Source organism: Paramisgurnus dabryanus, chromosome 1, assembly GCF_030506205.2.
Source record: "Paramisgurnus dabryanus chromosome 1, PD_genome_1.1, whole genome shotgun sequence".
Lineage (NCBI taxonomy): Eukaryota > Metazoa > Chordata > Actinopteri > Cypriniformes > Cobitidae > Paramisgurnus > Paramisgurnus dabryanus.
In genome coordinates this window covers 17,649,949-17,668,105 of record NC_133337.1, presented here as the reverse complement: position 1 = coordinate 17,668,105, position 18,157 = coordinate 17,649,949, and the positions used below count along the sequence as shown (strand labels likewise).

The 18,157-nt window shown below is 37.4% G+C and overlaps 1 protein-coding gene across 2 annotated transcripts in view; it reads left to right on the top strand.

The window, feature by feature from the left end:
- LOC135758736 (glutamate receptor ionotropic, kainate 2) overlaps positions 1 to 18,157 on the top strand; it is a 41,301-nt gene that overhangs the window by 14,360 nt on the left and 8,784 nt on the right. For both annotated transcript variants that reach the window (XR_012336259.1, XM_065273364.2), the window contains exons 2-6: positions 3,921 to 4,088; positions 9,498 to 9,755; positions 13,660 to 13,841; positions 14,763 to 14,816; positions 15,915 to 16,088. Coding sequence is in view for 1 of the 2 variants with exons in the window: in XM_065273364.2 (XP_065129436.1) it covers positions 3,921 to 4,088; positions 9,498 to 9,755; positions 13,660 to 13,841; positions 14,763 to 14,816; positions 15,915 to 16,088 (836 nt within the window). In the remaining variant the exon portion in view is untranslated. The remainder of the gene's footprint in view (positions 1 to 3,920; positions 4,089 to 9,497; positions 9,756 to 13,659; positions 13,842 to 14,762; positions 14,817 to 15,914; positions 16,089 to 18,157) is intronic.

The window sequence follows — 18,157 nt, the reverse complement described above, 5'->3', positions numbered from 1 at the left end:
ACACACACACACACAACGTGCTTTATGAGTGCTAGACAACATTCCTTCAGAATAATTTTTAGTTCTGAGTTCTCTACGTTTGCATCTGACCATATCAACACGCACACACACACACACACATACACACATGTACGCACACACACACACACACACACACACACACACACACACACACACACGTACGCACACACAGAGATGTACGCACACACATACACAGGTAAATAATATTGTGTACATGCTGTGTCTTCATTAAAACACTTTTAGTTGAACAGTAGAGATGGGTCACCATCTGTTTCACATTGGTGTCACATTCACTCACGCAGAGACCTAATGAGAGAGAGAGAGAGACAGAGGACCATGTGTTTGTTGTGTATTAATACAGAATCACATACTGTATTGTATCTCTTTAATGTTGCTGAAGTCTTTGTACATCAGTGTTTCTCTCAGATTTGACATCAGACTTTAAATAAAAATAATTCAGTTTAGTTTATTATCAGACTCATGATCCTAAAGTAAATATATCATTATATATACACACACACACACACACACACACACACACACACACACACACACACACACACACACACACACAGAGAGAGAGAAACTTGATACAATACATACAGTTACATTTATACATGTACATTTATACATATTTCCACATATCTGAATATGCTGTTACAATTAAAATAAAATTTATTGATGTATTATGAATATTAATAACTCACTGTGGTTTATAAGTGCTGGTGTGCGTCAGGGTCTGTGTGTAGCTGTAGTTTGGGGAAAGTTTTTCCCCACAGCAGTAAATTAAATCTCCCTTTGAGGACATTAGAGAAATAGATTCATATATAAATGAAAGTAAACCATAAAACCATAAACCATATATAAATCATAAAGTAAACAGTTTCAGTTTTCTTCTAAAAATAAAAAACAGATTCTCACAGGATTTGACTCAGCCTGGAGTTATTACAGTTAGCTTCATATTAAAACATCTGTGGTGTGTATGTACTCATTTAGAAAGAGAGCGCGTGTGTGTGCGTGTGCGCGTGTGCGTATGTGTGTGTGCTATCCGTGCATGCTTGTGTGTGTCAGTGGCTTGGCTACATAAAGGCCAGGGTGTCACTGGCCCACTTATATTGACTGCTGGTCCACACAGTCAGAATTAATACAGAAAATATTTTTGTGGGCAAGCAGAAGAAATCATGCATAAATGATAACAATCGCTTGAATAATAATCGCAAGATTCAGAAATACCTAACTATTTTTATAGAAAGTTTATCATTTGAATATGTTTCTAAACCTTAGAAACCCTTTTTCACCAAGGTCCACTCAGATTAAAATTCCTGCCCTCTCCACTGGTGCAGGTATTCCCAGTGTTTCCAGATGGTGAGTTTTCCGTAGCTCAAATAATTTAATTCACAGCTTTATTGATGATGAGATTAGATTACAGGATCTAACACATGCATACCAAAAAACAGCACCTTGTTTCTCTCACATATTTAGTCTGTGTTTTTGTACAAAACCGATTCTGAAATGTACAATAAAAATGGGCTTTGAACTCTCCCTGTAAAATCGGTCCATCTGGTTCCCAAACAACATGATTTATATCATCTGTTAAATGATGATGATAATAAACTAAAGAGAATAAATGGTGCGTGCTTTAAACACATGCTCTGCTCTAATTCACACGTTTAATTTTTTTAGATTAATATTTTGGTTTTATAAATACATTTGTGTTTGTCTACAAAACTATTATCAAACATTTGAGCATAAGTATTTAAATCTAAAGATCTCCCTGTAGTTAATAATTTTCTTAGTTAAAACTCTTAAATATAAATCCACACCCATGCCTCATATAGTATACGCAGATCTATGAATATGCAAATTGTTCCCTGTTTCACTGAATCACACAACTCGCACTACAGATATGAAAATGTGTATTAGTCCACACCTCCACTCTTGATTCTTCTTGATCTAAGCTCTGCATTTGACACAGTCTACCATGAAATACTCATCTCTTGCCTTTCTGATATCGGTATCAGTGGTTTAGGTCTTTCTTGGCTCATTTCCTACATCAGCGACAGAAATATTATATCACCATACAAGGGTATAAATCTGCCACTGCTCCGGTCTCACAGGGTGTTCCTCAAGGTTCAGTTCTGGGTCCACTTCTGTTTATGATTTACATTTATACACTTGGTGACATCATATGCACATATGGACTTCAGTGTCATTGCTATGCTGATGACATTCAAATCTATCATACCACCAGCTCTGATAGGCTATCCCTGTCTGACTCACTTACTTCATGTATCAGGGATATCAAGCATTGGATGTCCTTGAATTTTCTTAAACTAAATAATAACAAATCTGAAATATTGATTATTGGCTCTGCTACCTTAGTCAAAAGTATGGACCTGTCCTCTGAAATTGACGGGGTCCATGTTAAGACTCATCTATGTCTTTTGCCTCTCATCGTTAAAAACTTTTTTCCATCTTCGTAATATTGCACATCTTCAAACTTCTCTCACTCTAGCTGGCATAAAATGGTCTTGTGCCTCCTTACCTGCTTGACCTTCTCTACTCCTACTCTCCTACCCGGTCCCTCAGATTATCTGAGCTTTGTCTTTTGTCAATTTCTCGTTTTCGGCTGTCCACTGTAGGTGGTAGGTCATTTAGTGTTAATGCTACCCCTCGTACACCCCCCCTACACTTTGTAATATCGTCTTTGCCTACATTCAAGCTAAAAACGTATCTTTTCAACATGTATTTTGGATAATGTGGCTAAATCGGGCCATATCTGTTTGTATTGTGTATGTGAATGTGCAGATTTGTATACAACTGTGTGAAGCGACCTTGAGCTATGGAAAGGTGCTGTATTAATACAACTTCTTTGTCTCCTACTACGTCAGCAGGTCATGTTAGTAACATGCGCTGTAGTCCTCTCATGATTGTGCACCGAACGACCAAAGAGGAGGACAAATTGTTGAATAAAATCGTTCGTTTTGTTTTCTTTGCACACAAAATGTGCTTCATCGCTTCATGATATTATTATTAAACTACTGATGGCACATGGACCTTTTTGGCGATGTCTTTCAATCAAAATGCAATCTATGGGACAGATACAAGCCTCCTGGTTTTATCAAATATCTAAAAATGTGTTCTGAAAACAATGATGGTTTAGAACCACACAGGGGGTTAGTGATTTATGATCAAATTGTCATTTTGGGGTGAACGAACCCTTTAAGATCATGAGACACATAAATAGAGTTTGTGTGTTAAGATAATTGATGTAGTCAGAGTCATCACTTCTATTTTACGTGATTGAAGGCTCTCTGTTATCTCTCTATCTTCTCTTACAGTTGTATTGCATTCAGATTAAAGGAACAGCTCACCAAAAATGAAATATCAGCCCACGTTTTACTCACCGTAATGCCATCCTAGGTGTATATGACTTCTTTTCTTTAGCTGAACACATTTAGAGTGATACAGTAGTAAATAATACCCAGACTATTCTTAGCTTTGTAATAGCATTGAATAGTGTCTGTTTAAAGCCCATCCATCATCAGAAAAATAAATCCATACCACTCCAGTGAATATATGTCTTATGAAGCCTTATATATTCTAATTACTGATCAATATGTTTGCTTTCTGTGTCGTGATGAAAGAACCAATGATGATCTTACGTACCCACTGTGGAGTTTATTTTTTTAACTATACATGACTGTACTGTTTGTGAATGACATCATCAGGTCATGTTTCCTATGACACCAGAGTGATCAGTCACATGACATATACAGCTCTGATGATTGGTTGAGAGTGCTGCAGTATGTGATATCATCAGTCATAAGTGTTGGATGCTTACATGAAAATAATTAGATGATGTTTTAATATCCAGATGCTTGTCTGTCTGTCTACAGGTGGGATTTTCGAGTCGATCGAGAGCGGACCCTCAGGACCAGAAGAACTCGCCTTTAAATTTGCACTAAACACCATCAACAGGAACCGAACACTTCTGCCCAACACCACACTAACGTATGACATCCAGAGAATCAACGTTTTTGACAGTTTTGAGGCTTCCAGGAAAGGTGAGAGAGTAAAAGTCACACAGGTTAATCTCAGGATGAATTTGTTTTCTTCCCCTGTTCAGATAAAAACTGTGAAATCTTAAAGATTTCTTCTCTTTTCTCCTCCCTCACGCTGTCCTATTTCTGTGTGCTTTATCATCTCGAGCGAACGCTTCAGTGCTGGACTCATTAGTAATTTTAATGACCCCCTTTTCTTTCTGGCCGCTTTCAGATGCGATTGTTACGCTGGAATTAAAAGTAAAATTGGGCTCAATTTAGAGAAATAGCATCTGAGGTGCTTTCTCTGTCAAAGAACATATGCTTTATGATCACAGAAGAAAATGAAAGTCACAAATAGAGGCACATCATTTGAATATCTGCATTAGTGATCTTGACTTCAGTAAAAAACAACTTTCACCATTTGATGTGACAAACCGCTCCAGTATTGTGTGGGAAATATTGGCTTACAATAGCTGTGCTTACATTACAGATATGCGCAAAACTTTAGCATTATTTTCTAAATGTCAACAAAAAAACAGGACAAAAGGACAGTGTTTCCATTACCCACACTGTTAGATGTCGCTGTAGATTTAGCAGTACATTACTGTAAAAATCCACAGTACTATACTGTATGTGTACATTACAGTACAGTACTGCAGTTCATAATGCATTCTGGGTAAATTTGTTTGAGCGGGAAAATTTTACAGTATATTTTGGTCTTGATGTAACCTTGCTGTAGCCATTCCTGTAATGTGCCAGGTGTACTTGCAATAATCAGAGAAAGTGCGCCAACGTCAAATCACACAGAGGGAGAGAGAGCACAACTCCTGGCTGCAGCTGAAGGAGGACGATTGATTTCTGGCAGTTCGGTAAGTTTGAAATATTTCTGTTTCATGAAAACTTAATTTTTAGTTTAAGAATGTTGTCAATAGTTTGTCACAATATTGTTTTAAACGTGCAATGAGAGAGAAAAACGGTCGCCAACAAAGTTTCAATCTCCCTCAGAAAGTAAGCTTACACACAGATGTCTACCGCTGCTTTAACTCGCTTTACACCTTTTTTAATGAATATAGGGTTGTTTTAACTAAATTATGAGGGTTTTGGTGAGTTTATATTGTGTTGAAAGTGTGGTGACAATGAATATTTTTAACGAAATGGACAAAGACAACCCGCCAGCGCGGTCTTGCGGTCCCAGCATAATGGTCGTTTATCTCGGCGTTTCATCCGTTCAGTTAGGGGTTGTGTACACCAAAACTTTTACGCCCACGGCCGGCGCATGTTTTCAATTGTTTCCAATGGAAGCTCGGCGTTTTTCAAATAAGCCAGCCGCAAGCGGGTTTTTTCCGCGCTGAAAACCGGCGCTCGGCGGTTTTTCCGCGCTCGGAGCTGAGCGTCGAAAGTTGAAAGAGATTCAACTTTGGGAGAAAAGCTCCGCTCGTCAATGTCAGTTCTCACACGGCCGCCCAATCACAGTGGAGGAGGGGCGGGACATTACCACAGCAACCAACCGGCTCGCAGCTGAAGTATCACAGCTATCAAAGCGCTCAGCTGAAGAAAGCTGGCACTCAGCTGAAAAACAGCTGGCATTTGGCGTCCTCAAGGCGTTTTCAGCCGCGTTTAAAAGTTTTGGTGTACACAACCCCTTAGCGTCAGAGAAAAGTATTAAGTTCGACTGTTTGGCAAGGCTGACTCGTGGTTGTAAACAGTCAGGACTTGACACGCCGTACACAGCATACTGTAGTACCGAACTCCTCCACAGAAGAGAAAACAAGAAACCTCATATTTAACTGGATACATACATCGAACTCATCGCAGCTTTAACTTCGACCAAATATAATTCAGACCTGGGCTCATCTTAATATCAGATGAACGTAAGGGATTGCCGCGCTTATTGTTGTTGTTATTATATATTACGGTATATCAGCAAAAGCAGAGAATATCTTCTCTAAAGCGTTTTACACGTCCAGTAAGTTGTCCAATACATTTTTATGGCATATTGTTTCCACCACTTCAGATGCATTACACGCTGTATATAAGTTTCCAAAACGCATCAAATCAATGCACGAAAAGAGAATGGGCTCCGCATTTACGTACCTTTGTCTTCTCGTCTCTGTCATCTGATCCTTCATCTCTGGATGTAAAATAGTCCATTATAACATCGTGTAGGAAACTGGCATCACCGGGATTGCTCAGATTTAGGCGATCATGTTTATATTTAAAGTGAGCAGCTAGCTACTAACTTAAAAAACTTTGCGTGAAATAGCGTGTTACACCGCAGCCGTCCGGGTTAAACATTAGGGGAAGTCTTTTTACCTTGTCACTATAAATCGCTATTTTCTGCACTAAACGAGACATTTTCAGATATTTTCTGTAGACAAGATGTTATAGAATAATAATAAAAAAAAGACTTATTTAGATATTTATATATAATATATAATATAACAACTAATATATATATATTTGTTTTACAACTGACTAAACACTTACAGAAAGGTTTGATTTGTTAGCATAACATGATATTAGATTTAAACACTTAATACATTTTTAAATCAATCACTTTGTCTCTGCACAATGAACATTATCAAATATTATTAATGTTGTAAAATATATTGTTCATTGTTAGTTCATATTAGCTAAGGCATTACCAAATGTTAAGGAATAAACTATTGTAGTAAAGTATTACTTAATTTTCTTTTTCCATTTCCTTTACAATGTCTACTTATTTCTATGGCTAACAGATTTTGTAACATTTGTATTTTTTACAGTCTTACCATTGCTTGTAAGTCGGATTGGGTAAGATGGATCATCTTTAAAGGAACCAGGCAAGAACATGATGTACAGTTACAAGTCATGTATTTTTTTGACTGCAATATTAAATGCTTTCACGTCACATGTAAAAGTACACAGTAATGTGGCTAATCACTTTTTATTTGTAGTTTACCTGAGTGTCCTTTGCACTTTTCAGGAGTTAAGGCAGATGTGGAGGCACAACGGGTGACACCAGACACACCAAAGCACATTATGTTCGGTAAGTTTGCACTTTACCACTACAGCTTCTTTAAATACCCATGTATACACTCATTCACAATTCCCACACCCAACACTGTAACACGACCATACACAACATGTACAGAATTGTCTTAGTTTGCCATGTAGAAATATACAAACAGAAATATTCAGACTTTGGTTATAAGAAATTTAATAATTGTATTTATTTAGCAGAGGTGTCCCTGGACTTTATTGACAAAAGATTTTGTTTTCAGAATAAAAAGTTGTGTCCAAATCAGTAACAATTGTACTTTCTGTTCAGTACATTCAATCATGACATGATCCAGGTGGATGCTGTCCATTGAGGAAAGAGTTTGTTCTGAGGTAAGTGAATCTTCTGTATTTTAATGTAATTAGGTGTGGAACAGTAGAATAAGAGCAAAAGGTTTCAGAATAGGAGTAAATTTAAGGCTGAGTTTAGTTTTTTAAGAATCTTTTTCTATCTTATATTTGTTGACTTAATGTTTATGATATTTCTAACAGGTTTCTGGATAGAATTAATTCCAAAGATGGGAAGAAGTGCACATGCAGACAAGGAGCAAGCAAAAAGACAAGGAACTTGGTGCAGAGAAAAGCTGTGGCCATTAACCCCTGTGAACAGCTTCATGCAGTCGCTGATTGAGTTCGAATGGACGACTTCAAAGTAAAGGCCACTGTGGTCTGTCTGCCACAGTTTAATTTTAAATTTATTTTTAGTGTTCAATGAAATTCAAGTAGAATATTTAAAACTATGGGCCAGTGTTCTTTTTACCACAGTGAAATGTTACCTTTTAGTCGATGATGGACTTTAAACTGAAAACTTCAAACTATGGAACAGTGTTCTATTTGCCAGAGTTAAATATGTTACAGCAGGGGTCTCCAAACTTGTTTATACTTGTTGATTTTATTTTATTTAACTTGTTTATATGTTTATTATTGTTTAAAATCTTGTTTTAAATATGTTTTGTTTCAATTAAATGTTTTTTTTTAAATAAAATTTTGATACATACATTGCTTGGATTGCCTTTTAATTCATTATGTTTTAATGTAGCATTTTTACCATATTAATAACTATAGATTTAAACCTAAATATCTAGCTATTATATATAATATTATTGTATTAACTGTAATAAGTAATAAATAGTATTTATGGGTCAATATAGACATTACAGTAAATTACTGTAAAAATAGACTACTGTAATAAAATATTGTAAAATTACAGTACAGTACTGCTTTGTAACTATACAGTACTAGTTTGTGTACTGTAAAATGGTATTACAGTACAGTACTGTAAAACCAAAATACAGTAACTTACTGGCAACCGTGCTGCCAGTACCGTACTGTAAAAATACAGGGAAATCGTTAACAGTGCAATATATGCGACTAAAACAACGTTTTTCCTCTCGTCATTCCAAACATAATGTCGACTGATGTTGGTAGGTTCACTAATAATATCACATCCACCGAATATGCATTATTTTTAACCAGGAGAAACATAAGAGTGTTATCAAAACATTAATGCCAAGAAAATCCCCTAATACTTAGGAGCGGCAATGTATAGGTGTTTCTTGGAGCTAATGGTACATTATTTTAAATTAAAAGAGATGTAGGAGTGTTTTCCAAACATTATTGGCAAGGAAAGCCTCTTATACTTGGGAGCATACACGTGTTCAGATGTTTCTGGGAGGTTTTATTTCATAATGCGTCATCTTTAAATGATAATTATGCGACTTACATCATGTGATTGCGGCACAAATTGCCTGAAAAACCTCATGCGAGCTTAATTTTTTTGTCATATATGGGAGTTTTTGCGAAATTTACGTGTTTCCATTGGCTGTATTTTCAATCCGCAATGTCAATTGGTACAATTTAAAGGATAATGGAAACATAGCTACTTACTTACTGATATTTCACACAAAAATCCCATCATCTTTTGTTGTAAATCGGCAGGAGTTTATTTCATCTGGCAAAAACAAAAGAAGTCATCCATATGACTTTTTTGAGCCTTCTGAGATTTTGTAGCTCAATTCTTAAAGTCACTGAATAGTCGAGCATTATGTTAGCAGTGTAAAGGTCATGGGTTTGATCCCAGAGAACACACATTCTGATCAAATAGATTGAAAGGATTATATGTTGCTTTGTATAAAAGTGTCTGCAAAATACATAAATGTAAATAAAGTCTTTATGTGAGAAACACACCCAAATGTAAATGTTACAGTCATCAGTTAAAGCCGTTCCGTTAGATCTTATGTATTTGAATACCAAGTGTTTGCAATATAACTATGGGAGAAAAACATTTCTGTGGTAATAAATGTTAACCATACAGTTATTAATTGGTAGAGTTTAATAAGTTTAAGTTGTTGTTGAGAGAATATTTTGCTGTTTTTAATCTCACATCTACAGCCTGTGAGCAGCTCTCTCTGGGCGTGGCAGCAATCTTTGGCCCCTCCCACAGCTCATCAGCCAATGCGGTTCAGTCCATATCTAACGCTCTGGGCGTCCCTCACATTCAGACGCGATGGAAGCATCAGGTGTCCGATAACAGAGACTCATATTATGTCAGTCTGTATCCAGATTTCTCATCTCTGAGTCGGGCCATACTGGACCTCGTCCATTTCTTCAGATGGAGGACGGTCACTGTGGTCTATGACGACAGCACTGGTGAGCACAATGTTATTAATGGAATAATGATTAGAGATGCAGTGATTGCAATTTTCTCTTTCGATTTCTGTAGGTGTGACCTGCCGATACCGATTTTTGTCAATTCTTAAGAACTAACATTGTCAGCATATATGCTACAAACAAAAATCCACTTTTCTTTAATACATAACTTTATTATTATGAGTACATGAGTAACATTAATATTGACGGAAGTTTGAGTGAGAGGGGGAGTAGTCAGGAGTGTTGATGTTACTGCGTCCACGGTCGAAGTGCTGCAAACTAGTGCTCTTCTGCCATTCAATATAGTTCTCATTTTTTCTCTGCTTAAAAAATCGCCACATTTTATTTTGTGCCATCATACTTAATCATGTAACTACTCATGTAACATGGCAAAAACATGGAAGTGTTTGGTGGCCTCTAAATTCATCCCTGTTTGGATCCTAAGGAATGAATGGGGCTAGGCTAAATGCTAACACATTCACGAGTCACGACGCACTGTACAAAGATTAAGTGGCCGCATTGAAAAAAGATAGGTGTGTATTAAAGGAGCTCTAAGCGAATTCAGGCGTTTTAGGCCATATAACATATAGCAAACATCTCCATACTATCTGCTAGCTGCATGTCCCCTGAACACACTGTAAAAAAATGCGATCTCTGGAGACAGCCTAGGCTCCACAAATGGCAACAAAAACAAAGTGGCGCAGCCTACCATAGATATGTATAAAGGCCTTTATACATATCTATGAAGCCTACAACCACGAAATATAACAAACATGTTCCAGCCAATAAACGACAAGAAGGATTTGGGGGTGGGGTTTGGGGGGTTAGTGCGTGTGAGGAAGCATGGAAGGGAGAGGGAGGGGCAAGGGGGAGTGTGAGAGAAAGGGGAGAGGGAGGAGTTAGCTACACTCCGTTTAGTAACACTTCAAACATCAACAAGAAGTGACGTTACACAGATTCGCTTAGAGCACCTATAATTCGTCCAAGTTGAGGAAAGGACATAGTAAAATACTGAAAAACTGTGGTGTTTTCCTTTAAAGGTGACATAGAATGATTGAACGGAGTATTTATCCTTGTTCTGTGATGTGACATGGAGACAAAAATTTTTTGTTTGGGTCTGTAATGCCTTAGAAGCTTCCTAAAAACCTCTCTCAGATAGCTCTTTTAGGGTGGGGGATTTTAAACAAGTGGTTTTGCACCTATTTGGCTCCCCCTACTGGCTTAACTTGCAATCTCATTACTGATTGTCTGACTTTGCTGCCACTCAAAAAATGTAGCCAATAATTTTAAAGTGGAGGGGCAGTGAGATGCCTGTGATGTCATAAGCATCAGTTTTTCAGATTGGGCCGTTTTCTGGCTGACATTTCTAAAAGAGGAATTTCTATGAGACTGAGATGTTTAGCATGTCTAGCACTTTTTGTATGTTTGTGAATGTGCGTAGACTACCATTATTCAACAAAGACAAGGTAAAAATGTTTTTTCATTCTCTGTCCCCTTTAAATATGAGATGATGATGCATTGGACTTGTGATGGCGCTTAGTTTTGCACCTGTATTTACATCTTATCACAGTGAAGCCAAAAATCACTGCGTCCTTTTGAAACCAAATTGCCTTAGTGTAATTACGGCGCAATTTGTGGGGGCAGTTTAAGTCGTGTTCTTTATGTCAAATGGATCGCGTTTTTGGGTACAGAATTAAATTAACATTGGATGCTAGTGTCCGTGTGGCTGTGACGTTATTTCTTGCGCCACTGGTAACAAAATGGTTTAAGTGATTGGTCCGGTCGATCGGTATCGGAATGTCATGAAATTATGTGTAAAATGCGCCAATTCCGGTCTCTGGCCGGTCGATCGGTGCATCTCTAGTGATAAAGATGATGGTGTATAAAGAGAAAATGATCTTCTAATATCTGTAGAGATCTCAGCGCTCTGAAAATCTCATTCACTTTTCTCCTAATGCTGTTTGCTTTTGCACACATAAATCATACCGATTCTTTTCTCTCATTACTCTTTTCTAATTAATAGAAAGAATTTTATTACGTTCTCGGAGCGTTTCTACTGTAATCACACAAATTGAATGAAACCAGGCACTGAAGTCATTTGTTTTAATTACATATTCAGCAGCAGCTCACGCTGTCGGCAAATCAAAGCCTGTCTGGCATCTACAAACACATTTCGCAGCCGGCGTGATGCTGAAATTCAGACTCTGTTCGCTTTTTATTACTGACCTGAGGCATCAAACCGCAGCTCAGCATCAGACATGGATTTCTAGAAACATTGAGAGCTGATTGTGATTCCTGTGAGGTGGATGAGACGGATTAGACTTTGCTCATGTGCAATGGACGATGCTTTTGCTTAGGAATACATACAGCATGAGCTGTAAACACTTCTGTGTACAGATTTAGGCGATGCAAAGGTTTATGATGTCAGTGTGTCATGGTCAACCAAAACCACGTGTGTTTTTCTGCTGAAAACCAGAAGAGATTGAGTAAAGTTCACATTGACAGATGCTTTTCACCTTCATTTATAACTGTAACACACACATCTCTACTCACATGTTTGAACACAAATCAAGAAACTTTACAGGAACAATATCAGGTTTGATACAAGCTGAGGACATTAAAACTCAGTTAACAAATAACAAACAAGTTTTTTAACAAAACTACAAGCTGTTACATAATACACTATCCTGTAACATTTAAGACATGAGATTGTGAAACATTTCTCAAACCTGTAAACATGACAGACGTTTCATTTATCTGTCAGACACATAAGTAGTCACACTGAAAACCATCTCACCTTCTCATTTAATCTCTGGGTGATTCAGATGTTGAGGAATCTTTTCTCAATCTTTTCTCAGTCAATTCTGAACACATGAAGATCAATAAGTTTAGGAAATGCCATTCTTATTAACCAATTATTTATTAGACACTGTGATTATTTTTTTGAGTAAAACACAATATTTGTTTTAAATGTGGAGGATGGCTTTATTTGTGATGTGCATTGATGAATGTAAAGAGTTTAGATATTCAGTGATTATAAATGAATACATTTACTGACTAATAATAATAATGGAGAAATAAATCAACATAATTAATGGCAGCACAACAAAAACTGCCCTAATTTAATATTTTATTTTATGATGAATGAGAATGATAGATTGTTAAAGTAATGAAAATTTCCAAATATAATTAACTTTTTTCTTTTAAATTTTGGGTGAAATATGTCCCAGACATTTTGACAAATGTATTATATTTGATTACTATTGAGAAAACATTCATGTTTCGTGGTGATATTTACACCTGACTGTGTTTTTGTGTTCTGGAAGGATTGTTGTTAGTGTTTTTTTTACTGCATCTCTTGCTAATGTCCTCAGTCTCACCTACAATATCAAAGGAGGCGGTTGCCAGGCGACCATTAGTTACCCGTTGTTAAGGTCACTGGAGAGCTTTGCTCAGCCCCTCCCGCTGAGTTTCCCAAGATGCTCTTCTGAAATGAGACTCAACCCAGAGGAGAGACATGTCTACACATCTGATCTGACCACTTTATACTGAACCCAGATACCTGTGTGTGCGCGTGTGTGCGTAAGTGTGTGCGTGCGTGCGTGCGTGTGCTGTGCGCATGCACATAAGTGTGTGACTGTGTGTGCATGCACATGTGTGTGTGTGTACAATAAAATAAGCTTGACAGTTATTGTCAAATGGTCAGAAACCATTTTATTTATACAGTATTTTACTTAAGCATTAATTTTAAATGAAAATATTTGATGTGGACACACAACACGGTCACTGAGTACAACACAGACTGTCTAGAAGAAACATCTCATCAATACACTTTCACAATCTCACTCACTTTCTCACACACACAGACACACATCTCAGTGTTGTATTGTCTGTGTCTTCACAGGTCTCATCCGTCTACAGGAGCTCATTAAAGCTCCATCCCGATATAACATCCGGCTGAAAATCCGACAGCTCGCTTCAGACACCAAGGATGCCAAACCGCTACTGAAAGACATGAAGAAGGCCAAAGAGTTTCATGTTATATTTGACTGTAGTCATGAGATGGCCGCTTGGATCCTCAAACAGGTGAATCAATCTCATTCAGATGTTTCTCTGCAGAGGTCTGAAGATCTGCTGCTCTCTCTTACACAGTATTGGAGAATTACAAGCACAAATCCCCTCTTCTGAGTCATGTGAATAATAAAATGAACACAGTTTGTTTCTTTTTTCAGAGCTATTCAGGTTAATGATCAATATTTCCTGAAATTTTCTATTACTCTACATTTTCAGACATAAAAGGTTTCTCAGGGTGATATTTGCTAAAAGTATGAAATATTTGATATTCAGGAGACAGATGTCGTGTTCTCTTTATTCATTTATTCTTGGTGTTTTTTAGAAAGAGTTGAGTTCTCATTTTCAATATTCGCTTTTTAGTCCATCTTCTTATCCATTAAAAACAAAAGGAACCATCTCTGTCTCTCTCTCTCTCTCTCTGAATCTTTCTGAAGAGATGATCAGTAGTAAATCATTACTGGTCTTCCATCCCAATCATATTTCATATGTTAAATCTCAGTGTTATAAATTCTATTAGTCTGACATTACTCTGCAGGTCTCAGATCAGATTTAAGATGTAATTAAATGAGAGGATTGGCTGGAGGCTTTAAAGATTTTTATTAAATATTCTCAGTCATTAATGCAGAGTTCACTGATGAAGATCTTCACTCATCTCATCTGATGTTACTTCATAAACTTGATTTGTGTTTGAGTCAAGAAACCTGTCGAGAACAAATCAGATTCAAATTTCACCTCAAAACCACAAAATAATGTATTATAAATAGATGTTATATTGGCATGATAACAATAAACCCTCACCCAAAGACATCACATGATTGCAGGCAGGAATATAATGTTTTTATTAAATAAAATAAAATTATGGATTTTATTTATAAAAATATAGATTTTGAGATAAATGACCTGTTAATGTTTTTGTTCTTTTATTTTTGAAAGGCTCTTTCTATGGGAATGGTGACAGAATATTATCATTACATCTTTACTACACTGGTAAGACACGCACATACATACAAACACACGCACACATGCACAAATTTAAAGCATGCATTATCTATCAAAGAGGAAACACAATTTTACATTTTGGAATCTCAAAGTTACATTTACTTGGATAATTGGTATAATTTATATACTTAAAATCACAGATGTAATCCGTGTGTTATTTTGAATCATGACTGTAAATGTCTGAAAGCTTTCCACTGGTGAAGCTTTGATCTCAGATCTCTGACTGATATCTTTTAAAGATTTGATTAATTTCTCAGCTTGATTCTTTCTGCATGATTCATAAAAGCCCAGTAAATCAGAGACTTTGAAAGTGAGACAGTGTATCTGTGTTCAGATAGTGAGACATTGTATCTGTGTTCAGAGAGTGAGACATTCTGCCTGTGTTCAGAGAGTGAGACATTGTATCTGTGTTCAGAGAGTGAGACATTCTGTCTGTGTTCAGAGAGTGAGACAGTGTATCTGTGTTCAGAGAGTGAGACATTCTGTCTATGTTCAGAGAATAAGACAGTCTGTCTATGTTCAGAGAGTGAGACGGTGTATCTGTGTTCAGAGAGTGAGACATTCTGTCTACGTTCAGAGAATGAGACAGTCTATCTATGTTCAGAGAGTGAGATGGTGTGTCTGTGTTCAGAGAGTGAGACATTCTGTCTGTGTTCAGAGAATGAGACAGTGTGTCTGTGTTCAGAGAGTGAGACAGTGTGTCTGTGTTCAGAGAGTGAGATAGTGTATCTGTGTTCAGAGAGTGAGACATTCTGTCTGTGTTCAGAGAGTGAGACAGTGTATCTGTGTTCAGAGAGTGAGACATTCTGTCTATGTTCAGAGAATGAGACAGTGTATCTGTGTTCAGAGAGTGAGACATTCTGTCTATGTTCAGAGAATGAGACAGTCTGTCTATGTTCAGAGAACGAGACAGTGTGTCTGTGTTCAGAGAGTGAGACATTCTGTCTATGTTCAGAGAATGAGACAGTGTGTCTGTGTTCAGAGAGTGAGACAGTGTGTCTGTGTTCAGAGACAAAAGTGGGACAGTGTGTCTGAGTGAGACAGTGTGTCTGTATGATATGTTATACTGTACGTGTACACACACAGGATCTGTTTGCGCTGGATATGGAGCCGTATCGGTTCAGTGGAGTAAATATGACTGGATTCAGGATCTTGAACACAGAGAGTCAGCAGGTGTCATCCATCATTGAGAAATGGTCAATGGAACGACTGCAGGCGCCACCCAAACCTGACTCAGGTCTACTGGACGGCTTCATGACGGTGAGTGTGTGTGTGTCTGTGTGCACGCATGTGTACGTGTGTGTGTTATTCAGAGAGGTATATTGTGTTTAAAATAAACAGTGAGTTCTGTTCTTCCCTCAGAGAAGTCTCTTGTGTAATTCATCTCATCCGTTAACCTTATTAATATCAAAAGATAAAGGGCTCAATTAAATAATAAATAAGTGATATGAGGTTGAAGACATGAGCTGATGAAGCGTTTCATTAGAATTATGGATGTTTATGAGAAATCTTCCTCTGAACTCATTTGCATGAGTAAAGCTCATCTTCAGATAATGGACTTCATTACTTATCTTCAATATGATTTCAGTCTCTATATGACTGTAAGTTCATTTATGCTTCAGTGCTTGTTAATTAAAAACAAATACTGTAGATGACAATCAGACCATCAGTGTGTCTGCGCGTGTGCGTGTGTGCGAGCGTGCATGTGCGTATAAAGCTGTAGTCTACGATGTTGAAAATTGGTCGAGAAAGCCTGAGACGTTTGGGAAGTTTTAAAAAACTCATCCCGCCCCTCCACACACACCCCTCCCCTCTGTGCTACCTGATCCCTCCCACCGGGAAACGACCTGAACAACGTCACTCAGTCAAGCTGTGATCACAGGTAGTAAACATCGGAAAAGAGATTTACCATGTGCGATTTACTTTCACAACAACGTTTGGCATACGTTTCCCCTCCTTAGCCTTGTTTACCTTGGTCAAAAGTGCTGCCTAGTGCACATTCATTGCACAATAATTATTAGTTAGTATTGCTAAGGTTTTGGGTAATTGTTATAGCAGCACACAGCGCATCTTGTTCAAATTCCGATCGGCTCGAACAGAAACCCGCTAGGCCTATTGAAATATATTCAAGCACTTCAAGAAATATAATTACTTTGACCCGTGATAGGCGATGCTAAACGGCTAACATTCCAATGCCTACCGGCAGCATTAGCATGTTGTCAGACTGATAAAAAGGTATTTATGAAACTCACACCATTAAAGAATAAATAAATGCTTACCTGCTCAACAAAAAGTCAGCCGTGTCAGCGCAGTTTTAAGTCCCAAATCTCCCTGAAGCTTCCTCCAACGGTCAATGGTGGACCCTATATTGATTCTACTTTGAGTCCAGCATTCTTCAAAAAAAAAAAATGTGCGCTGCTCTTTCCTCTACAGACTTTCTCTTTCTTCCAACATTGACTGTATGAGTATGAAATAAATTTATAACATCAAGTAAATAAAATTAATTTATTTTAGTGAAATAATATTCACAAAATGTTCATCTACATCTAAGTAACATTTTTAATGATATCAACTCAATTTTTTAGTACACTTCACTAGGATTTTTTATTGATTTGCTTTAATATTTTTGATTCCATCTACTCAATTTAATTTGTGATTAGAAATTATGTAATTATTGAAATCTACTCGATTTCACAGCTTTCAAATTTACTCAATTTTTTTTAAGTGTAAAAATGCTTCACCAAAAATATTGAGTAGATCATAGTAATAGTTTTTACAGTGTAGGGACAAGCAGGGGCCGCTTGCTGCCGTCGGTTTGTTTTTTCTCCATTGCTGAGCTGATGCTACTTTGGTAGCTACCATAGCCTGTCAGCTGCTTGCCCGCAAAATTTCATGTCGCCGTAGGGGAGCAGGGTGGGTGCGGTGGGGTGGAGACGCGAGTGCCAGGTGGAGTTTCAAGTGGAGCGGGGGATTGGATGAGAGCAGTTGACAAATTTACATTGGTAAACTTCTCTGCAGCTGTACACCCAATAGAGTGAATGGATTTTTTTTATTCTTTTTTCTTTTTTTCATATTGTTAGGATTTTACTGTAGAACCATAACCAGCATCTAAACGAGGTTATTAATAATGAAAAATCTTTGAAATCGTAGACCATAGCTTTAATAAAAAACTAAATGTACACAAAACAAGAAGAGTGACACTACAACAGGTTTTAAAGAGAGAGAGACATTTGTTCACTTACCCTCTCTCTTTGTCATCCTCACAACCATTGCTGTCAGTGAGGCAGTGTTGCCATGGAAACCGTTGCCCGTGTGGTGAATCTCTGTTG